We start from the raw sequence: 17,610 nt of genomic DNA, 5'->3' as shown, positions 1-17,610 counted from the left end.
CACCATTTAAATTCAACATTTCAACTTTTGAATGCTCAAGCTTGTTTGCTGTAGCTATTACCTCTCTGAATAACATCCAGCATTTTTTTATGCAGGCAGAGGTGCACTGACGAGGTCAGGTTTCAGGGGATATAATTCCCGTCATGAGGGCAACATAACCCACACAAAGCCCCATTGATGCACCACTGTCCTTTTTACATAGCATCCAGCATGTACCTTCAAGGATTCTATACAGGTCATAGCAGTTCAGGTGCTTGCCTGATGTCGAATTTTACTGATCGATTCTGGAACTGCATTATCCCCATATTAATTCCTGAACTGACGCAGCTATACTGCGTGGTTAGTGGCTCTGCAACAAGCTATGCCTTTTTGCCTTTCACTAATTGAATAAATGTTTCACCCTTTTTCTTTGCTTACTCTTTCATTACTGCTACAGAGTACTTCTGAGACATGCAATTATCTGCGCACTCACAAATATGCAGGAAAAGTGCATCTTTTTGTAAGTTGTCCCTTTTAAAAAAAAAATCTAATTGTGTGCAGTGTGGATATTTACTCGCGCAATCCTCGCACTCTCCTAATTCTCGCACCCCCAATATTGCCCAACAAAAATACTATTTCTTTTTTTTTCTCTAGATATTATCGCACCCCTGAAAACTACCGTATTAATGTCGTCTGCTCGTTCCAGCCATTGGGTGGATCGATGGATTGATATGGCTGTACCCTTTAGATCGGGCCGCGGCTAACGCCACCTAGCCGTAATACTTAGTGAACCAAAAACTAGATTTTCTTTTTCCCTTTAAATAGTGAAGTTGAGGACTGGTACTTTGTAGTGAAGGGTGTAATTTTCACTCGTGCCTTGACTTTGGCCACCAATCAGATAACCTCCTTCTAGTTAGTTCTACCCGCTTAAGGTCTATTTTGCCATCCCTGTCCATAAAATCCCAGTGCTTTGAAGAACTCTGCGCCATCATCCTGAACTATAGGGTGAAGCCCTGTACCTCTCTGATTATCAAGTCTTCGGCAGTTTCCTCCTTCTCTCCACACGCACTGCATACCGTGTCTACTCCTGACCTGGCCTCAAACACTAGAGAACTACCCCAAGTACTATTATAGATTCTTTCCTTGGCAATTTCCTGCTTAGAAGTTTGATAGATCTCTAGTGCAAACTTCTTAATCATGCCACTTCTCTACATATTGGTCTCAGTTTCCTTCACCTTTTTATTAACCGATAGTTCTTTTATGGTTTGGCCCCATGCTCTTTTCTAAGTATTTACTCGTCGATTTTATGGTTTGCTTTCTCTATTTTGTATCGACGTTCTTCATGTACAAGTAGCTGTAAATCTTTCTAGCCCAACGCTCCTCCCACATTTCTCCCAATCGTTTCTCAAATTTTATCTTGCTGCTAGCTTCCCTGCCCTCAAATGATGTCCATCTCATATCACCTTGTACTCCCTGATTTGGTGTAGTCCCGTGAGCTCCTAAAGCAAGCCTACCTATCCCACATTGCTTAATTACTAATCTTGCTTGAACTTCTGATCTCATGCACAAGACAGCATTGCCGAACGTCTGACCAGGAACCATGACCCCTTTCCATATTCCTCTCACAACATCATAACTATTGTAATTCTACAGTGCCCTATTTTTCATCACTGCTGCATTCCTGTTACCTTTAGTCACATATATTTCGTGTTATGCCCAGATATTTGTAATTATCTGTTATCTCTAGTGTAACCTCCTGTATCCTAAGCTCACTACCTTCATTATCATTAAAAATCACGACTGCTGATTTTTCCTTACTGAATCTGAAATCTAACCTATCTCCCTCATTACCGCAGATGTCCATCAATCTTTGCAAATCTTCTTTATTGTCGGCCATTAGCACTATATCATCTGTGTACATCAATGCTGGTAGTTCCTGTTCAATGAGTTTTCCTTGTTTGACGAAAAAGAGGTTGAAGCCAAGTCCACTATTCCCTCTCATTTGGTCTCTAATCCTTGTAGGTACATCATGAATAACAAGGGAGACAGAGGACACTCCTGCCTAAGCCCCCGTTTTACCTCTATGGGCTTAGATACCTGTTTTTCCCACTTCATAACTACCTTGTTACTTTTATAGATATCCTTTAAAAGATTAGTGACTCCATCTTCCACACCTAGTGTGTCCAGTATTCCCCACAAGTCCTCTTGAACCACGCTATCGTACGCTCCCTTGATATCCAGAAATGCTAGCCACGGGGGCCTGGGTTTCTTTTCTGCTATTTAGATGCACTGCGTCAATGAAAACATATTGTCTTCCAACCTCCTGTGTTTCCGAAACCCATTCTGCAGCTCTCTCACCACCCCCTCATCCTCTATTCATGCCTGCAGTTGATCTTTTCCTTTATAATCTGCATCGCCAGCCTGTAGACCAATGATATTACTTTTATAAGACGGTAGTTGTTTATGTCAGCTTTGTCACCCTTTCCTTTATAGATCATGCTCCTTGATTTTCTTGTGGTTGCTTTCCGCAATCTTGTGTTGCACTAGTTGTTGCATGTGCCACTTCAGCTCCAGGTACTTGTGCCATGCCTCCTCGAAATCTTCAGCTGGGAGGTTCCAAATGGTGCTCCGATGCTCTCGATTTGCTGCCCGTCGGGCTTTCAAGGTCTTTCACCTCGGTGTCCCACCAGGGTTTACGCTGAACACCTTTGCGAGAGTTTACACGAATCTCATGTCTGCCCATTATGTCTCTCAGTTCTTTGATGAACGCTTTATACGTGACTGGGCCATCTGGATTATTGTGTTATCGCTCACTTCAAATGCCTCAGCTATTGTGTCGTAGGCTTCTACTGGTAAGAACCACCTTGCTGGGCTGCGGTGTCGGCGCTGGGTTCTATGGTAGGGTGAGGCTGCGAAGTTCAGCTTTATTCTGTTGTGGTCACTCCCCACACTGTATTGGCCTGCCTCATCAACATGTACTCGGGCGATGTGCATTGCCGGTTTGCGTGACACAAGGGCATAATCAATACATGACTGACTGTTGCGCGCACACCACGTGACCATACCCTCGCAGTCGGGTCGGAGATAGGTCACTTTCAATGCCAATTCTTCTGCCAATTGTACTAGAGGGGATCCGTTGACATCCTGGTACCCATCAATAGGTTGAATATGTCCATTAAAATCCCCCATCAGGAGTACTTGCTTTCCTTTAACCCATCGGATAACATCTTTTTTAATACATTCAATAGTCTGGCAGTTCCCAGTATCTTCAGCGCGTGCGATGCTGAGGTACACCACCCCAACAAGCACTGGCATACCCAGAAGTTCACCGGAAATGCACATGTGTTCGTTGCAGGGACCCTCCAGCCTGGTCCAAGTTGTATTGCTGTGCCACAGCATTCCCACGCCTTCTCCTTTGCGAGATCCCGCCGTCCTGTTGCAGCCTTCCCAATGCCATTCTGCGTTTGGAGGTGGCTCCTCGAGGTCTCGGAGATGTGTTTTGGCCACAGCAAATAAGAAGAAGTCTTCTGCCTAGATAGTCTGAAAAAACTCCTCCCATTTTGACATCCTCCTTGCACCATGTAGGTTGAGGAAGCCTACATTGTTTCCAGGTGTACGCTTGTGTCTTCTTGGAGGGCGCCTACGCCTCATTGGCGTGCCCTCATGGTCATCACGAGGTGATGGCGCACCAGCTCCTCTACAGTGTGATACATGGTATTTGGGGGGTCTGGGATGTTCCGTGGGAAAGTTGGAGTCTGTGCCCATACTGGAAGTCCTGGCAGTGGGCCTGGAGGCTGCAAGGTCATATTATAAGGTGGCGTGTGCTACAGCTGCCTTGCTGTTGCTACTGGGGGGGGCGTCCCCATCCTTGATGATAATGATGATGATGATTTGCTGCTGTTCCCTTTTTAATGGGCAGGTGTACTTAAATATGTAAAGACATCCTAGCACACAGTTGTTAAAAATGAAAAGAAGAAAGAAATCGAAAAAGAGTAAAAAAACAATACAAAACACAAAAAATCCCAACGGGCGTGCCCAGCAAGAGGGAAGAAAACCAAACAAACAGAAAGGGGTGGGGAAATTAGAAGAAAGCACAAGGGCACGCTCAGTTTGTTTGCTAACACAACCGCACTTTGACACTGCACTGCCTCTATCTAGTCATTGCACTGTGTCACCTTGTGTTCTGGACCACTGTGCCACAACCACTGCCCTCCAGCGTTCAAGGCGCCGCATCGACTCTCTCGCTGCCTGCAGATCAGTGTCTCCATCTTCCTCCGCAAAGCCCAGCGCAGAGCGCAATGATTCCGTGCGGGGGAGTCCTATCTGTCCGCACTCAATCACGAGATGCGCGATTGTCTCGTCCGCACTTCCACAGGCACGACACAGCACCGAAACCGTCTCCCCGCCGATCGTTCTTTTGTATGTAAGGGTTTGAACTGCGCCAGCTCATGCCTCGAATAGAAGCGAACTCCCGGTGCTGTTGTCGTAAATGCGAGCTGAGCCTATTGTGCTTTTACCATCGCGGTAAAGTTCGAGGGTAGCTTTTCCATCATTGTGTGTTGCCATAGCTCCCCCTCCCTATCACGTACTCGTTCACGCACCTCCTTAGTATAGAGTCTTGGAGTTCCCGCCTGTACCGGCTTTGTGAATGAGATGTACTTCTTTTCTAGTCGGTAAACCCGGTTCACCCAAGTTGTACGCATACACGTTGCCGCAAGGTATTCGAATACCTGCCTTGCCCAGCGCTCTCTGCACAGGAATTGAAGGCGACCCCTGTACACTAACTTGCTGGCGGCCTCATGTTCTTCAAAGCCAGACCAGCCGAGGTCCCCCTGTACTGCCTCGTTCGCCACTCTTCCATGGCACGCAAGCGCCGTGCAGCCAACTTCTCGTTGCCACCGCTCCAGCCATTCTCTGGTGGCCACTGTCAAGCAGACTACTGCATTGGCAAATGTCAGGCAGGGAACGTGCACCAGTTTCCATATGTCCCCCACCAAGATGAAGCGGTTGCACCCGCACAAGATGCAGCGCCGATGAATGCACTGAGCACGCAGTGAGGCTTGGCGGATATGGGCTTCCTGCTGATTATATATGCTGGCCTCACAGCAGAGTAGCACCCCCAGGTACTTATATGTAGTCTCCATGGCGATGTTCTCACTTCCAAGCTTGAGATCTACAGCCTCAGCGATGTTGCCAGCAAATGGCACAACCTTGGTTTTTTTGGCATTGAAGTGTATCACAGCGAACTCATTTCTGTGACACAGATGTCCAGGAGTGCCTGCAGCTCTACGTTGCTTTCAGCCATTAATACCACGTCATCCGCAAAGGCCAAGCCAGGCATCCGTCGATTTTCCTTGATTCCGCTTGAGCTATATTTCAAGCGGAATCCAAGACTGGACTGGAGCTGTGCTCGCTTCATGCCTGACACGTATAGCAGGTAAATAATCGGCGAAAGCGGACATCCCTGCCGAAGACCCCTGCAGACGCTTACCGGCTCACTCTTCACATTGGCGAATTGGGCAATGATGCTATTGTTGGCGTAGAGACGCCTCACTGTCGCCAATAGCTTCTCCGGCATACCCAATGCGGCTAGATGAGTGAACAAGATATTATGTGGGACATTGTCGTAGGCTTTTTGGACATCCACGAAGCAGCATAACAATGTACGTCCTTCTTTCCTGGTGGTCTCTATACATTGTGTGAGAACAAAAAGGTTGTCGTCAAGTCACCGCCCCTTGCGAAAACCGTTCTGCAGCTCTGTAAGCTGCCCTTTACATTCAGCCCATTCACTGATCCAGCCCTTAAGCACCTGAGTAAAAAGCCTGTACATAGTGCTGGTGACTGTGAGTGGCCGGTAGTCCTGGAGGTTCCCTGCCTTGCCTCCACATTTGAGTATGAAGGAGACTCTGCCCCGCTGCCAGTCCGCTTCCACAACAATGTCGTTGAACAGGCTAGCTAACTGCTCGTTCGATTCTTGTCCAAGGCACTTAAATGAGCACGCTGGGATGCCATCTGGCCCTGGGGCTGTGTGGGCTCAGAGTCGGGGAAGAGCACGGTCCAGAGAGATGCAGCTGATTTCCCATTTCGGGGCCCCTTCCTATGGAGAACCCTGTACGACACTTTCTTCTACACCTTGGGAGCTCCTGTCATCGACCTAGTGGTTTTTTGTACACCCAAGTGGCCCATACAGAGTCTTCAGGTGCTCTGTCAAGGCCTCCTTCATGTCTGGGGCAGGGTTGCTAGTGCTGTCAACAATGAACTGAGTAGACTGCTCCCTCCGGTCTAATGTTCAAACATAGTTCCAGAATTTCTGGGCCGGGTTTTCGCCTTCTGATTTCAGCTTTTGCAGGAACAGCATATTGAACCTAGAAAGCTTCACCTGCACAAGAGCCTGCATGTCGCACTTGAGTTGAAGGTAACACTGCGATGTGACGTCGGTTTGCACTGCATCTTTCATTTTGACTGCTCGACGATGGGAGCGATTTGCTTCTTGCCGTGCATGCCACGCTTCAGCAACTTCCATGTCCCACCAGGGTTTTCGGCCGTAGCGAGCTGGTCTTGTGCCATTAGTGACTTTATGCCTCTCCATGATTCGACATAGTACTGACACATACTCTTCGTATGTCTTCGCGTTTTCTTTCTGGGCTCCTTTCAAACTGCTTCGCCACTTTTTCAAGTGAGCTCACTGGCAGATACCTATTAGGAGTGAATCTGTGTTTCGAGTCTGGCTCTCAGTGTAGGGCTTTGGAGAAATTTAGCCAAAGTCGATTGTGGTCGCTCCCGATGCTATGCATTCTCTCCTCATCTATGTGAAGTCGTCGTAGGGCTTTCACCAGCCCATCGGACGCCAGGGCGTAGTCGATAGACGTGCCCCTTCCCCGAGCACACCAAGTTGTTTGGCCCTCACAACATGAAGCAGTGTTGAGGATTTCCAGCTGAAGCTGTTCTGCCAGTTGAGTAAGCAGTTTGCCATTCGCATCTGTATAGCCATTTAGCTCGCAAATATGTCCATTGAAGTCTCCCAAGATGAGCACTTCCCTCCAGCTCGCTCGACGTTCCGCATCTCCAAGGACACACTCCAACAGTTGCTCATTTTCCTCATAGTGCACACCCTTGACAGTGAAATACACCAAACACACTGCTACTGGTATCCCCATCAAGTCACCCGTCATCCACACATGGTCAGCATAGTCCCTGTCCTCTTGCTGCCTTGATGATGATGATGATGATGATGGATTATGGTTCTGCCCTTTGTAACGGGTAGGCAGCTCTCAACTGCCTTAACCAGGAAAAAAAAAAGGAAAGAAAGAAAAGAAGGGAGACTTAGAGAAAGAGAGAGAGAGACAGAGAAAAACAAAATGTGTCACACACACAAAACGAGTTACTACGTTTGCAACAGCCAGCCACTGTCTCTTTGCAGATCGGCTACATTGTCTAAACGTCTACATTGTCTGCGCGTCGACACTGTCTATGCGCTCTGCGCCACCACTGCACCAATCTTCTGTTTCCTCATGTAGACCGCTCTGGCCATTGCTGTGTTCTTCTCCGTATCTCCTTGGAATCCCAGTGCCGGGGGGAAGGTGGTGCCCACCAGGTGACCCGGGCACAAGTCAGCGCAGCAAAGGATGATGTGTTTTGTGGTCTCCTCTTCAGTGCTGCATATTCGGCATATGGCCCGGGCCACGTCCACAGATGTGTCGAACTTGCGACGGTATGCCAACGTACGCAGTGCTCCTGCACGTGCCTCAAAAAGGAGTGCGCTGCCACCTCTGTTATCATAAAGGGGCTCCATGCCAATGTCGGCCTTGTGAGTGCGGTATGTGAGCAGTGTGGATTTATCCTCCATGGCACGCCGCCACTGCTCTGTCTCCTCCTCACACACCTGCGTCTTCACTGCATGGGCCCACTTGTACATCTTGTCCTCAATCATAGGGTTTGCAGAGAAGCCAAACTTTCTTTTCAGGCTGCCCAGGCGCCTGCACCACTGCGTTTGTGTGCCGGTTAGACTCGCATATCTAAACAGTCGCCTGTGACACCGTTCGTCGTCCATGAGCCGCAGGCGCCCTTCGTAAGTAGCCTTACTTCTTGCCTCGTGCACCTCAAATGAGGACCATCCCAGGTCACCCTGAATGGCCTCTATGGCGACACGCCCGTGGCATCCAAGGGCCATACGGCCCACCTCCCGCTGACCACGCTCCAGCCATTGCCTGGTTGTCACAGTGAGGCACAGTATGGCAGTGACAAATGTGAGGCCTGGGACATGAACAGCCTTCCACAAGTCTCGGATGAGGAGGAAACGGTTGCAACCCCATAGGCTTTTTCGGCGTAGCACGTTTGCTGCTCTCTGCGAAGTCTTGCAAAGATTTATTTCATGTGCCACCAACAAGTCACCGCAGATGCTCAATACTACCCCGAGGTACCAATATTCAGTGGCCCACTGTATCTGATTACCTCCTGGCAAGTATATGTCGACATTAGGATGGGAGCCTGACAACTGTAATGCAGCAGACTTCTTTGCATTGAAGGCCAGGTCCAGGTGGTACAGATGGGTCGCAGCGAGGGTGACCAGTGGTTGCAGGTCCGTTGGGCTTTCGGCTAGCATGATCAGGTCAGCATACACTAAACCCGGCAGCGTCCAAGTCACGGGCATTTCATCGTACAGGTGGGTGAATGGGAAGCTGATACCGGATGCTGGGAGCATATGTTCCAGTCCAGAAACATAAATCATGTATAGCAGGGGTGAGAGAGGCCAGCCCTGCATAAGTCCCCGTGTAACCATTGCTGGTCGGGACTGGGCTCCGTCAAAGCACGCTATAACTGAATTATCTTTGTACAATCTACGCATTAGGCCGACCCACACCTCTGACATTCCGCCATCCGCTGGAATAGGGATTCATTTGGGACACTGTCATATGCCTTAGCTACGTCAAGAAAGCAGCCATACAAGTTTCTGGACCCCTTTCGAGCCATTGCTATGGTTTGTATCAGCACGAAGAGGTTGTCTTTCAGGCGTCGGTCAGCTCGGAACCCGTTCTGCAAGTCTGTGAGCACGTTGTTGTTCTCTGCCCACCCACTCATCCAGGCCTTCGATATCTGTGCAAAGACATGGTATAGGACATTTGTTACAACAAAGCCCTGTAATCTCGTAGAAGCACAGCGTCTCCATCTTTCTTTCTCACCAGGCTCACCCTTCCTGTTCGCCAGGCTGTCACCCGCCACAATGCTAGAGAAGATGTTGGCAAGGTGATCTCGGGCAGCATCCCCCAAGTGTATTACAACACCGGCGGGTATGCCATCGAGTCCTTTTGCCGTGTGTGCATAGCTGCGTGCGATTGCCCCGTCAACCGCTCTTTTTATCACTTGCCATTTCATGATCTCATCTTCGGGGCAGTGGATTTCCGCTTCATTCTCCCCTGCAGACACGCATGCTGACTGCCTGGGTTAGTACAGATGATGCATGTGTTCTGTAAGATGTTCCGAAAGATCACAGGCGACCAAATCCGTCTCCTCGTTTCGAATCCGCGGCATGGCTGCCCTCCTGTCAAGCGTTGACACATATCTCTAAAACCGCCGGGAACCGTTTCGCCTGTCTCCAGTTAAGGCTTTCAGCTGCTTGCAATTGTGCTCGGCAATCTCGCGTTGTACTATTGCTCGCATAGCTCTTTTGCACTCCAGGTACCTCTGCCATAACTCTGCACATTTGTGTGGAGGGAGTGTCCTTACCATCACATTTGAGTGGACGGAGTGTCCTTACCATTTTTCGGTGTAGGGGATTCGCCTCTCGAGCACTTAGTGCCACTTTGACCTCCTTGTCCCACCATGGCTTCCGATGCACCCCTCCACAGGAGTTAATGCATACTTCATGTGCTTCCATTATCTGTTGCAGAGTTTCTACAAATTGGTCATAGGAAAGTGACTCCAGATCCAAGAGCCTGCCTTCAAACTCTTGGGTGGTGTCTTCATATGTCTCTTCCGGTAGGTAGCATGCGGCCGATTCACGACAGTCTGTCCATTTTTCGCGCCAGGAGGAAGTCGAGAAGGTCAATTTAATTCGGTTGTGATCACTTATCACACTGAACTTCCCATCACCATGTGAATTCGATGGATGGATGGATGGATGGATGGATGGATTGATGTGGCTGTGCCCTTTAGATTGGGCGGCATCTAACGCCATATAGCCGTAATACTTAGTGAACCACCAACTAGATTTACTTTTTTTTCCCGTTAAATAGTGAAGTATAGGACAGGTACTTTGCAGTAAATGCTTTAATTTTCACTCGTGCCTTGACTTTAGCCACCAATCAGATAACGTCCTTCTAGTTAATTCTACCTGACTAAAGTCTATTTTGCCTCCCTGTCTCTAAACCCCAGTGCTTTGAAGAACTCTGCGCCATCATCCTGAACTATAGGGTGAAGCCCTTTACGAACATTATCAAGTGTTTGGCAGTTTTCTCCTCTTCTCCACACGCACTGCATATCGTGTGTACCCCTTCGTATTTGGCCCGATATGTCTTGGTTCGCAATACTCCTCTTCTGGCCTAAAACAGTAAAGAACTACCCCGAGTATTATCATAGATCCTTTCCTTGGCAATTTCCTGCTTAAAACTACGATATATCTCTAGTGCGGACTTCTTAATCATGCCGATTCTCCACATGTCAGTCTCCGTTTCCTTCACCTTCTTCTTAACTGATAGTTCTTTTTGGTTTGGCCCCCTGCTGCTTTTTAAGTATTTCCCATCAATTTTCTGCTTCACTTCCACCATTTTGTATCGACAATCTTTATGCACAAGTAGCTGAAAACATTCCTAGCCCCACGCTCCTCCCCCATTTCTCTCAATCGATTCTCAAATTTTATCTTGCTGCTATTTCCCTGCACTAAAATGATGTCCATCCCATATCACCTTGTACTTCCTGGTTCGGTGTATTCCCGTGAGCTCATAAAGCAAGCCTACCTATTTCACGTTGCATAATTACTAATCTTGCTTGAACTTCTGATCTCTTGCACAAGACAGAATTGCCGAACGTAAGACCAGGAACCACGACCCCTTGCCATATTCTTCTCACAACATCATACCTATTGTATTCCACACTGCCCTATTTTTCATCACTGCTACATTCCTGTTACCTTTATTCACATATATTTCGTGTTCCCTTAGGTACTCGGTTCCGTTGCTTATCCATACGCCCAGATATTTGTAATTATCTGTTATCTCTAGCGTGACCTCCTCTATCCTAAGCTCACTACCTTCATTATCATTAAAAATTAGGACTGCTGATTTTTTCTAACCGAATCTGAAATCTAACCTATCTCCCTCATTACCGCAGATGTCCATCAGTCTTTGCAAATCTTCCTGTTGTCGGCCATTAGCACTATATCATATGCATACATCAATGCTGGTAGTGCCTGTTCAATGAGTTTTCCTTGTTTGATGAAAGAGAGGTTGAAGCCAAGTCCACTTGCCTCTAATTTGGCCTCTAATCCTTGTAGGTACATCATGAATAACAAGGGTGAGAGAGGACACCCCTGCCTAATCCCCGATTCACCTCTGTGGGCTTGGATACCTGTTTTTCCCACTTTATAACTACCTTGTTACTTTTATAGATTTCTTTTAAAAGATTAGCGACTCCATCTTCTACACCCAGTGTGTCTAGTATTCCCCACAAGTCCTCTTGAACCACGCTATTGTAAGCTCCCTTGATATCCAAAAACGCTAGCCACAGGGGCCTTTTCTGCTATTTCGATGCACTGCGTCAGTGAGAACAGATTGCCTTCCAACCTCCTGTGTTTCCGAAACCTATTCTGCAGTTCCCCTAGCACCGCCTCATCCACTATCCGTGCCTGCAGTCTTTCCTTTATAATCTGCAATACCAACCAGCCTGTAGACCACTGATGTCACTGTTATAGGACGGTAGTTGTTTATGTCAGCTTTGTCTCCCTTTCCTTTATAGGCCATGCTCATCCTGCTAAGTTTCCATCCATCGGGGACTTCACCATCGATTATTGTTTTGCTCACTGCCTCTCCCAAAGTCTCTTCAGACTTCGGACCCAATGCCTTTATCAGCATAATTGGAATGCCACATAGGCCTGTTGATGTACTACTAGGAACCCCCTTCTCAGCCCTTTCCCACTCTCGTTGTGAAAATGAAGCAATTGTGCCACTCGATCCATCATTGTCTATTGTGGTGCATAAGGCACTTCTTTGTCGAAATTTTTCTGTCACTTTTGTTCTTATATATTCAATAGCTTCGTCCTCTTCTAGCCTAGCACCTTGAGCTGTATTTATAAACCTCTGCTCTAGGTTTGTTTCATTTCTTAGGGAGTTTAGATGGTTCCAAAATTTTGCAGCTGCCTTTCTATCCTTTTTATATACTTCTGCCAGCCACTGAGCCCCCTTTCTTCTAATCTTTTCATTGGTCAGAAGGGATGCTTGCCTTCTACAGCTTAGAAAGATGACCCCTTTTCTTTCATCATCATCTGTCGGTTCACCCCGCTGCTTAGCATGTCTGTGTTCCCTAGAGGCTTCCTGGCGTTTTGCTATGGCTCTCTTAACTTCCTCATCCCACCAACTCCTGGGTATGTGTCTTCTTTTCTGGGGTGACTTGTCACGTGCCTTAACAAGCTCTAGTTCAAACAGTCTAATTAGATTCATGTATGTCCACACTGTTTTATTATCCTCAGTGATTACTTTCTCAATTTGTTTAGTAGCTATTTTTAGTTCCCTTTCTGAATAAAAATTTTTCTGTAGTTGCTCACCTTGTCTCCTTCCCACTTTCACTGCTCTTCCAAAACTTAGCTTGATATGTTTATGATCACTACCCAGACTTCTGGAGCCATATTCATCTATGTGCATTCCCCTGAGTCTACCAGACATCCTATGTGACATCAGTGCATAATCCATCGTCGACTGCAACTTTCCTACCTCCCATGTTATTTGCTCTTCACACTTCTCAGTACTGTTGCAAATGATTAAATCATGCTTTTCACTCATAGCCATGATCAATTTGTTAGTTGGGTCAGTATACCCATCTATATCTTCTATGTGCGCATTCATATCTCCTAGTATAATTATCTCGTACTCTCCTCCTTATTCCTCAATGTCCTTTGATATACACTCCACCATTGGCTGATTTTCCTCTCTGGCTTTTGCTCCCGTTCACAAGTACACCAAACCAAGGAGTGTCATCTGCCCAGCTACTTTCCCTTTTAACCATAAATGTTCCATGCATCCCTACTTGACTCTTTGCCAACCCATACTTTTATGTATGAATGCACTAATTCCACCCCAACCCACCCTTTTTGCTGCGTTCTGTTCTATTGCAATATTCCCATACGTAGTTCCGATTGCAGGGTGGTTGCTCCATGTCCCGAAGATGTGTCTCCACAACCCCATATAACATCAGTTCCTCCTGCCTCAACTGCTCTTCTATCTCTTCCCACTTTAACATATTCCTGGCACCCTGCATGTTAATATAACCTACATCTGGCTTAGCTCGGCCCTTGTGCTTACGTCGATTTCTTCTCCCACGGACTCCGTGTGGCTTGAATATTTGTGCCCCTTTAGAATCATCTTTGGCAACACTTTTGGCCTCAGGCCTTTGGGTCCCCGTAAAAAAGCTGTGGCTTGACGACCCATTCTATTACCGACCCTCCTGCTCGTCGCACCACTGTAGTGAATGCCATCCTATGCATAGGGGCGAGTGCCGGGCTCATACATGTCTTGGTTCACTTGCATTACGCTGTATCCGAGTTGCTGGCTCATACCCTTGATCACACAGTTGGCCTCCACTACCCTCCTTTCAATCCCACGAGACTGCCCCCAGACCTCTGGGACTGTGCATATGGTCACATGCACACTCCCAGAGGCTTCTCGGAGCTTACGCATCCCATCCTCTAACTGTCTCTGAAGGTTCTGGTCCTTGCCCTTCAACACATCATTGAGCCCAGCATGAATAATGATGAGATTTTCGCCTTCCATGCTGTCCTCTACAACCTCCTGAGCTTTGGCCAGCATCCACCATGCTTTTCCCTGACTGGGCCTCCACCCTCACTGTGATAATGAATGGATGGATGGATGGATGAGGCTGTATCCTTTAGATCGGGCTGCGGCTAACGCCACCTAGCCGTAATACTTAGTAAACTAACTAATAGATTTATCTTTTTTTCCCTTTAAATAGTGAAGTTGAGGACTGGCACTTGGCAGTGAAGGGTTTAATTTTCACTTGTGCCTTGACTTTAGCCACTAGTCTAACCTTCTTCTAGTTAATTCTACCCGCTTAAAGTCTATATTGCCCTCCCTGTCCCTAAACCCCAGTGCTTTGAAAAACTCTGTGCCATCATCCTGAACTATATGATGAAGCCCTTTACAGAATATTATCAAGTGTTCGGCAGTTTCCTCCTCCTCTCCACATGCACTGCATACCGTGTCTACCCCTTCGTATTTGGCCCGATATGTCTTGGTTCGCAATACTCCCGTCCTGGCCTCAAACAGTAGAGAGCTACCCCGAGTATTATCATAGATCCTTTCCTTGGCAATTTCCTGCTTAAAAGTTCTGCATATCTCCAGTGTGGACTTCTTAATCATGCCGATTCTCCACACGTCAGTCTCCGTTTCCTTCACTTTCTTCTTAACCGATAGTTCTTTTTGGTTTGGCCACCTGCTGTTTTCTAAGTATTTACCAGTCAATTTCCTGGTTCGCTTCCTCCATTTTGTATCGACATTCTTCATGTACAAGTAGCTGAAAACCTTCCTAGCCCAACGCTCCTCCCACATTTCTCTCAATCGTTTCTCAAATTTTATCTTGCTGCTAGCTTCCCTGCCCTCAAATGATGTCCATCTTATATCACCTTGTACTCCCTGATTTGGTGTATTCACGTGAGTTGCGGGCACGGCACTCACCAAAGCATGACCTAAAATACTCTCGTCTTTGCTTGTTTACAGATTCCGATTATCATTTCTGCAAGCAGCACGACTTTGCCAAGTGTGTTTTACTCCGTCGAACATCTTTCAACAAGCGGACGCATTCATGCGGTTCCCCTGGAGCCAGCAGCCTACGTCATCGACGAGCCATGCTGTGACTACACTGCCCAATCAAAGATGGATGTGCACGCCCCTCAACCGTACATAAGGAACACCTCGGATCCACACGAACTCAGTTGCGGGCACGGAACTCACCAAAGCATGACCTCAAGTACGCTCGTCTTTGCTTGTTTACAGGTGAGGCGGTGCTTTTCATGTTTTCGAAGCGATGAACTATTTCTCATAATCGTGCCATGCCCCAACACACTGTTGTCGCTATCTTGTGATTGCTGGTCTGTGTTGCTGAAGTTGGCTAGGAGCAGTGATATTGAGACAAACCCCGGTCCCGGTGTACTTGAAGAAAAAATTGAACAAATTTTACAAACATTGAAAGAACAAAGACATTTGCTGATATAAAACGTGATCAACGTGCACTTCAGAAGGAAGTAAAAGATAATGGCAGCGTCATAAAAAAATTTGAAGAACGACTGTCTATGATTGAGTCATTCCTTCCAAAATTGACTGAAACTAAAGAAGCGGTTTCTGCTTTAACTGAGCAAGTGGCTGTGCTTTCCCGGAGGGTCGACGATCTGGAAAATCGGCAACGAAGAAATAATTTGATTGTCTATGGTCTTCCTGAGAGACCAAATGAATCAGCCGATGAACTGTTTGAAACTGTGAACCAAAAGCTTTTTTCTGTAATAGGTGTAAGCCCGTGTAGTGTAGAACGCATACATCGACTTGGAAAAAGGTGAGACCATTCCAGGCCTGTAATATTTCGCTTATACAACTCCAAAGAAAAGAGCGATATCTTGATGAAGTGTTCAAAATTGAAAGGAACAGGTGTTTCGGTGCGTGAAGACTTTTCAAAGCGCGTACTTTATTGTCGCAAGCGCCTTTGGGAGAGTGCAAAAGAAGAAAAACGAAGCGGTGCGCGCGTGCGCCTTGTTCATGACAAACTTTACGTGAAAAGAGATGCATATTTCTGGGACGAAAACACCGTTTCACGAAAGCCATGCTTAGTTGCTGATAATCTTCAAACCACATGAAAATCCAGGAACGTGGGCACAACTCCTGATGCAGTGACAGTTATTAATCTGAACGCACGCAGCGTCTTGAATAAAATTTCAGCCATTGAAAGTGTTTCGCTCGAGTATGAACCAGATGTACTGATTGTTACTGAGACTTGGTTGAATGAATGCATTGAAAACCGCGAGTTCCTTCCTTCAAACTATATAGCTTATCGTAGAGATCGCGGATCTAGGGGTGGTGGTGTTGCGATTATCTGTAAAAGATCAACTGAGTGCACAGAACGTCCTTCGCCATCTGAAATCGAATGTATTGCATGTGACATGACTTTATACGGCAGTTCGTTCACATTCATTGCAGTGTATCGTCCTCCCGATTCTTCGGAAGACTGCATGCTAGCTTTCAATGACTTCTTACATAGCGAATTTCAGAATTCAAAAAGAAAAATTGTAATGGCCGGTGATTTTAATCTTCCGCATATTAACTGGGTGGAGTATAAAGCGGGTCAGGTTGATGTATTACCATCCCGAGCTCTCCTAGACGGGGTGTTCTCGCTCAGTATGGTTCAAGCTGTACAGGAGTGCACACGAGTACATGAAAAGGGTGGCTCTTTACTTGATCTTGTATTTTTGAGTCCATCACTGGCTGAACAAATGTACACTTGTGAAGTGATGGACGGTATTTCAGATCACAGTATGGTGATTCTTCAGCTATTGGGCATGCGTCATGAAGCGCAAGCCACAAAGTCTGTACTGGTACCCAATTACTCTAGAGCTGATGATGTTTCAATTCTGGACTTTTTTGACATTGATTATGAAGATTTTAAGCGCATTTCTGTATGTGATAGTTCAACGGTTGATGATGCATAGAAAAGGTTTAAAGAAACTGTACACACACTAATAAAACGTTACATACCTGACCGAAAAAAAAAGGTTCAAAGAATGAATCCATGGGTTTCGCGAAAAATTATTCACATGAAAGGAACACTAAGGCGCATGCGGGCAAAACGAAAAAGTAGTAAACAAAGTCTCAGATAGGCTGACGTCGCGACGCTCTCTTTGTCGTTCAGAGCTGAGCTGGCTGACGCAAAGAAGCGATACATGAATGAATCTTTAACGCAGTTTATTAAAACAGCACCGCAGAAATTTTGGGGATCTTTATCGAAAGAAAAATCGAATACTGTGTATTTAAATAAAGAAACCGGCACTGTTACCGATAGTTTTCAGTTAGCCTGTACTTTTAATGATTATTTCAAATCGGTTTTTACGGACGATGACGGTATACTGCCGGAATTCAGCCTAGGTTGTCCTGCCTCGCCAATCCCCGATATTGTCGTTACACAGGAAGGCATTTGTAACCTTCTTCTAAACCTTGATGAAAAGAAATCAACTGGCTTAGATGGCATTCCGAATGTCTTTTTAAAAAGGTATGCTGAATGGTGCTCTTATTATCTCACTGATATATTTAACAAATCTTTGCGTGACGGACAGGTTCCTAATGACTGGAAATGTGCTAAGGTCATACCGATTCATAAAGAAGGTGCTAAAGACTGTGTAAACAACTACAGGCCTGTGTCTTTGACAGG

The 17,610-nt window shown here is 46.6% G+C and overlaps 2 protein-coding genes across 8 annotated transcripts in view; one reads left to right on the top strand and one right to left on the bottom strand.

Moving 5' to 3' along the window:
- The window catches only part of LOC119175964 (uncharacterized), a 51,742-nt gene that overhangs the window by 10,320 nt on the left and 23,812 nt on the right, over nt 1–17,610 (bottom strand). For 5 of the 7 annotated variants that reach the window (XM_075877157.1, XM_075877158.1, XM_075877155.1 and 2 more), the window contains exon 1: nt 62–14,922. The exons of 1 other annotated variant lie outside the window; for it this stretch is intronic. In XM_075877157.1, coding sequence (XP_075733272.1) covers nt 7,448–8,848 — 1,401 coding nt within the window. In that variant the 5' untranslated portion in view covers nt 8,849–14,922 and the 3' untranslated portion in view covers nt 62–7,447. Of the gene's footprint in view, nt 1–61; nt 14,923–15,152; nt 15,983–17,610 lie in introns of those variants that run through there. One more of the 7 variants, XR_012886841.1, reaches the window with a different exon arrangement.
- Nucleotides 9,928–17,610, top strand: part of LOC119175959 (Phosphoseryl tRNA kinase) — a 119,099-nt gene continuing 111,416 nt past the window's right edge. The window contains exons 1-2 of the mRNA XM_075877154.1: nt 9,928–9,954; nt 14,919–15,194. Coding sequence (XP_075733269.1) covers nt 9,943–9,954; nt 14,919–15,194 — 288 coding nt within the window. The 5' untranslated portion in view covers nt 9,928–9,942. The remainder of the gene's footprint in view (nt 9,955–14,918; nt 15,195–17,610) is intronic.

The sequence above is a fragment of the Rhipicephalus microplus genome, chromosome X, assembly GCF_043290135.1.
Source record: "Rhipicephalus microplus isolate Deutch F79 chromosome X, USDA_Rmic, whole genome shotgun sequence".
NCBI classification, from domain to species: Eukaryota; Metazoa; Arthropoda; class Arachnida; order Ixodida; family Ixodidae; genus Rhipicephalus; species Rhipicephalus microplus.
Note: the sequence above shows the minus strand (reverse complement) of the source record. Positions and strands in the feature narration are given on the sequence as shown.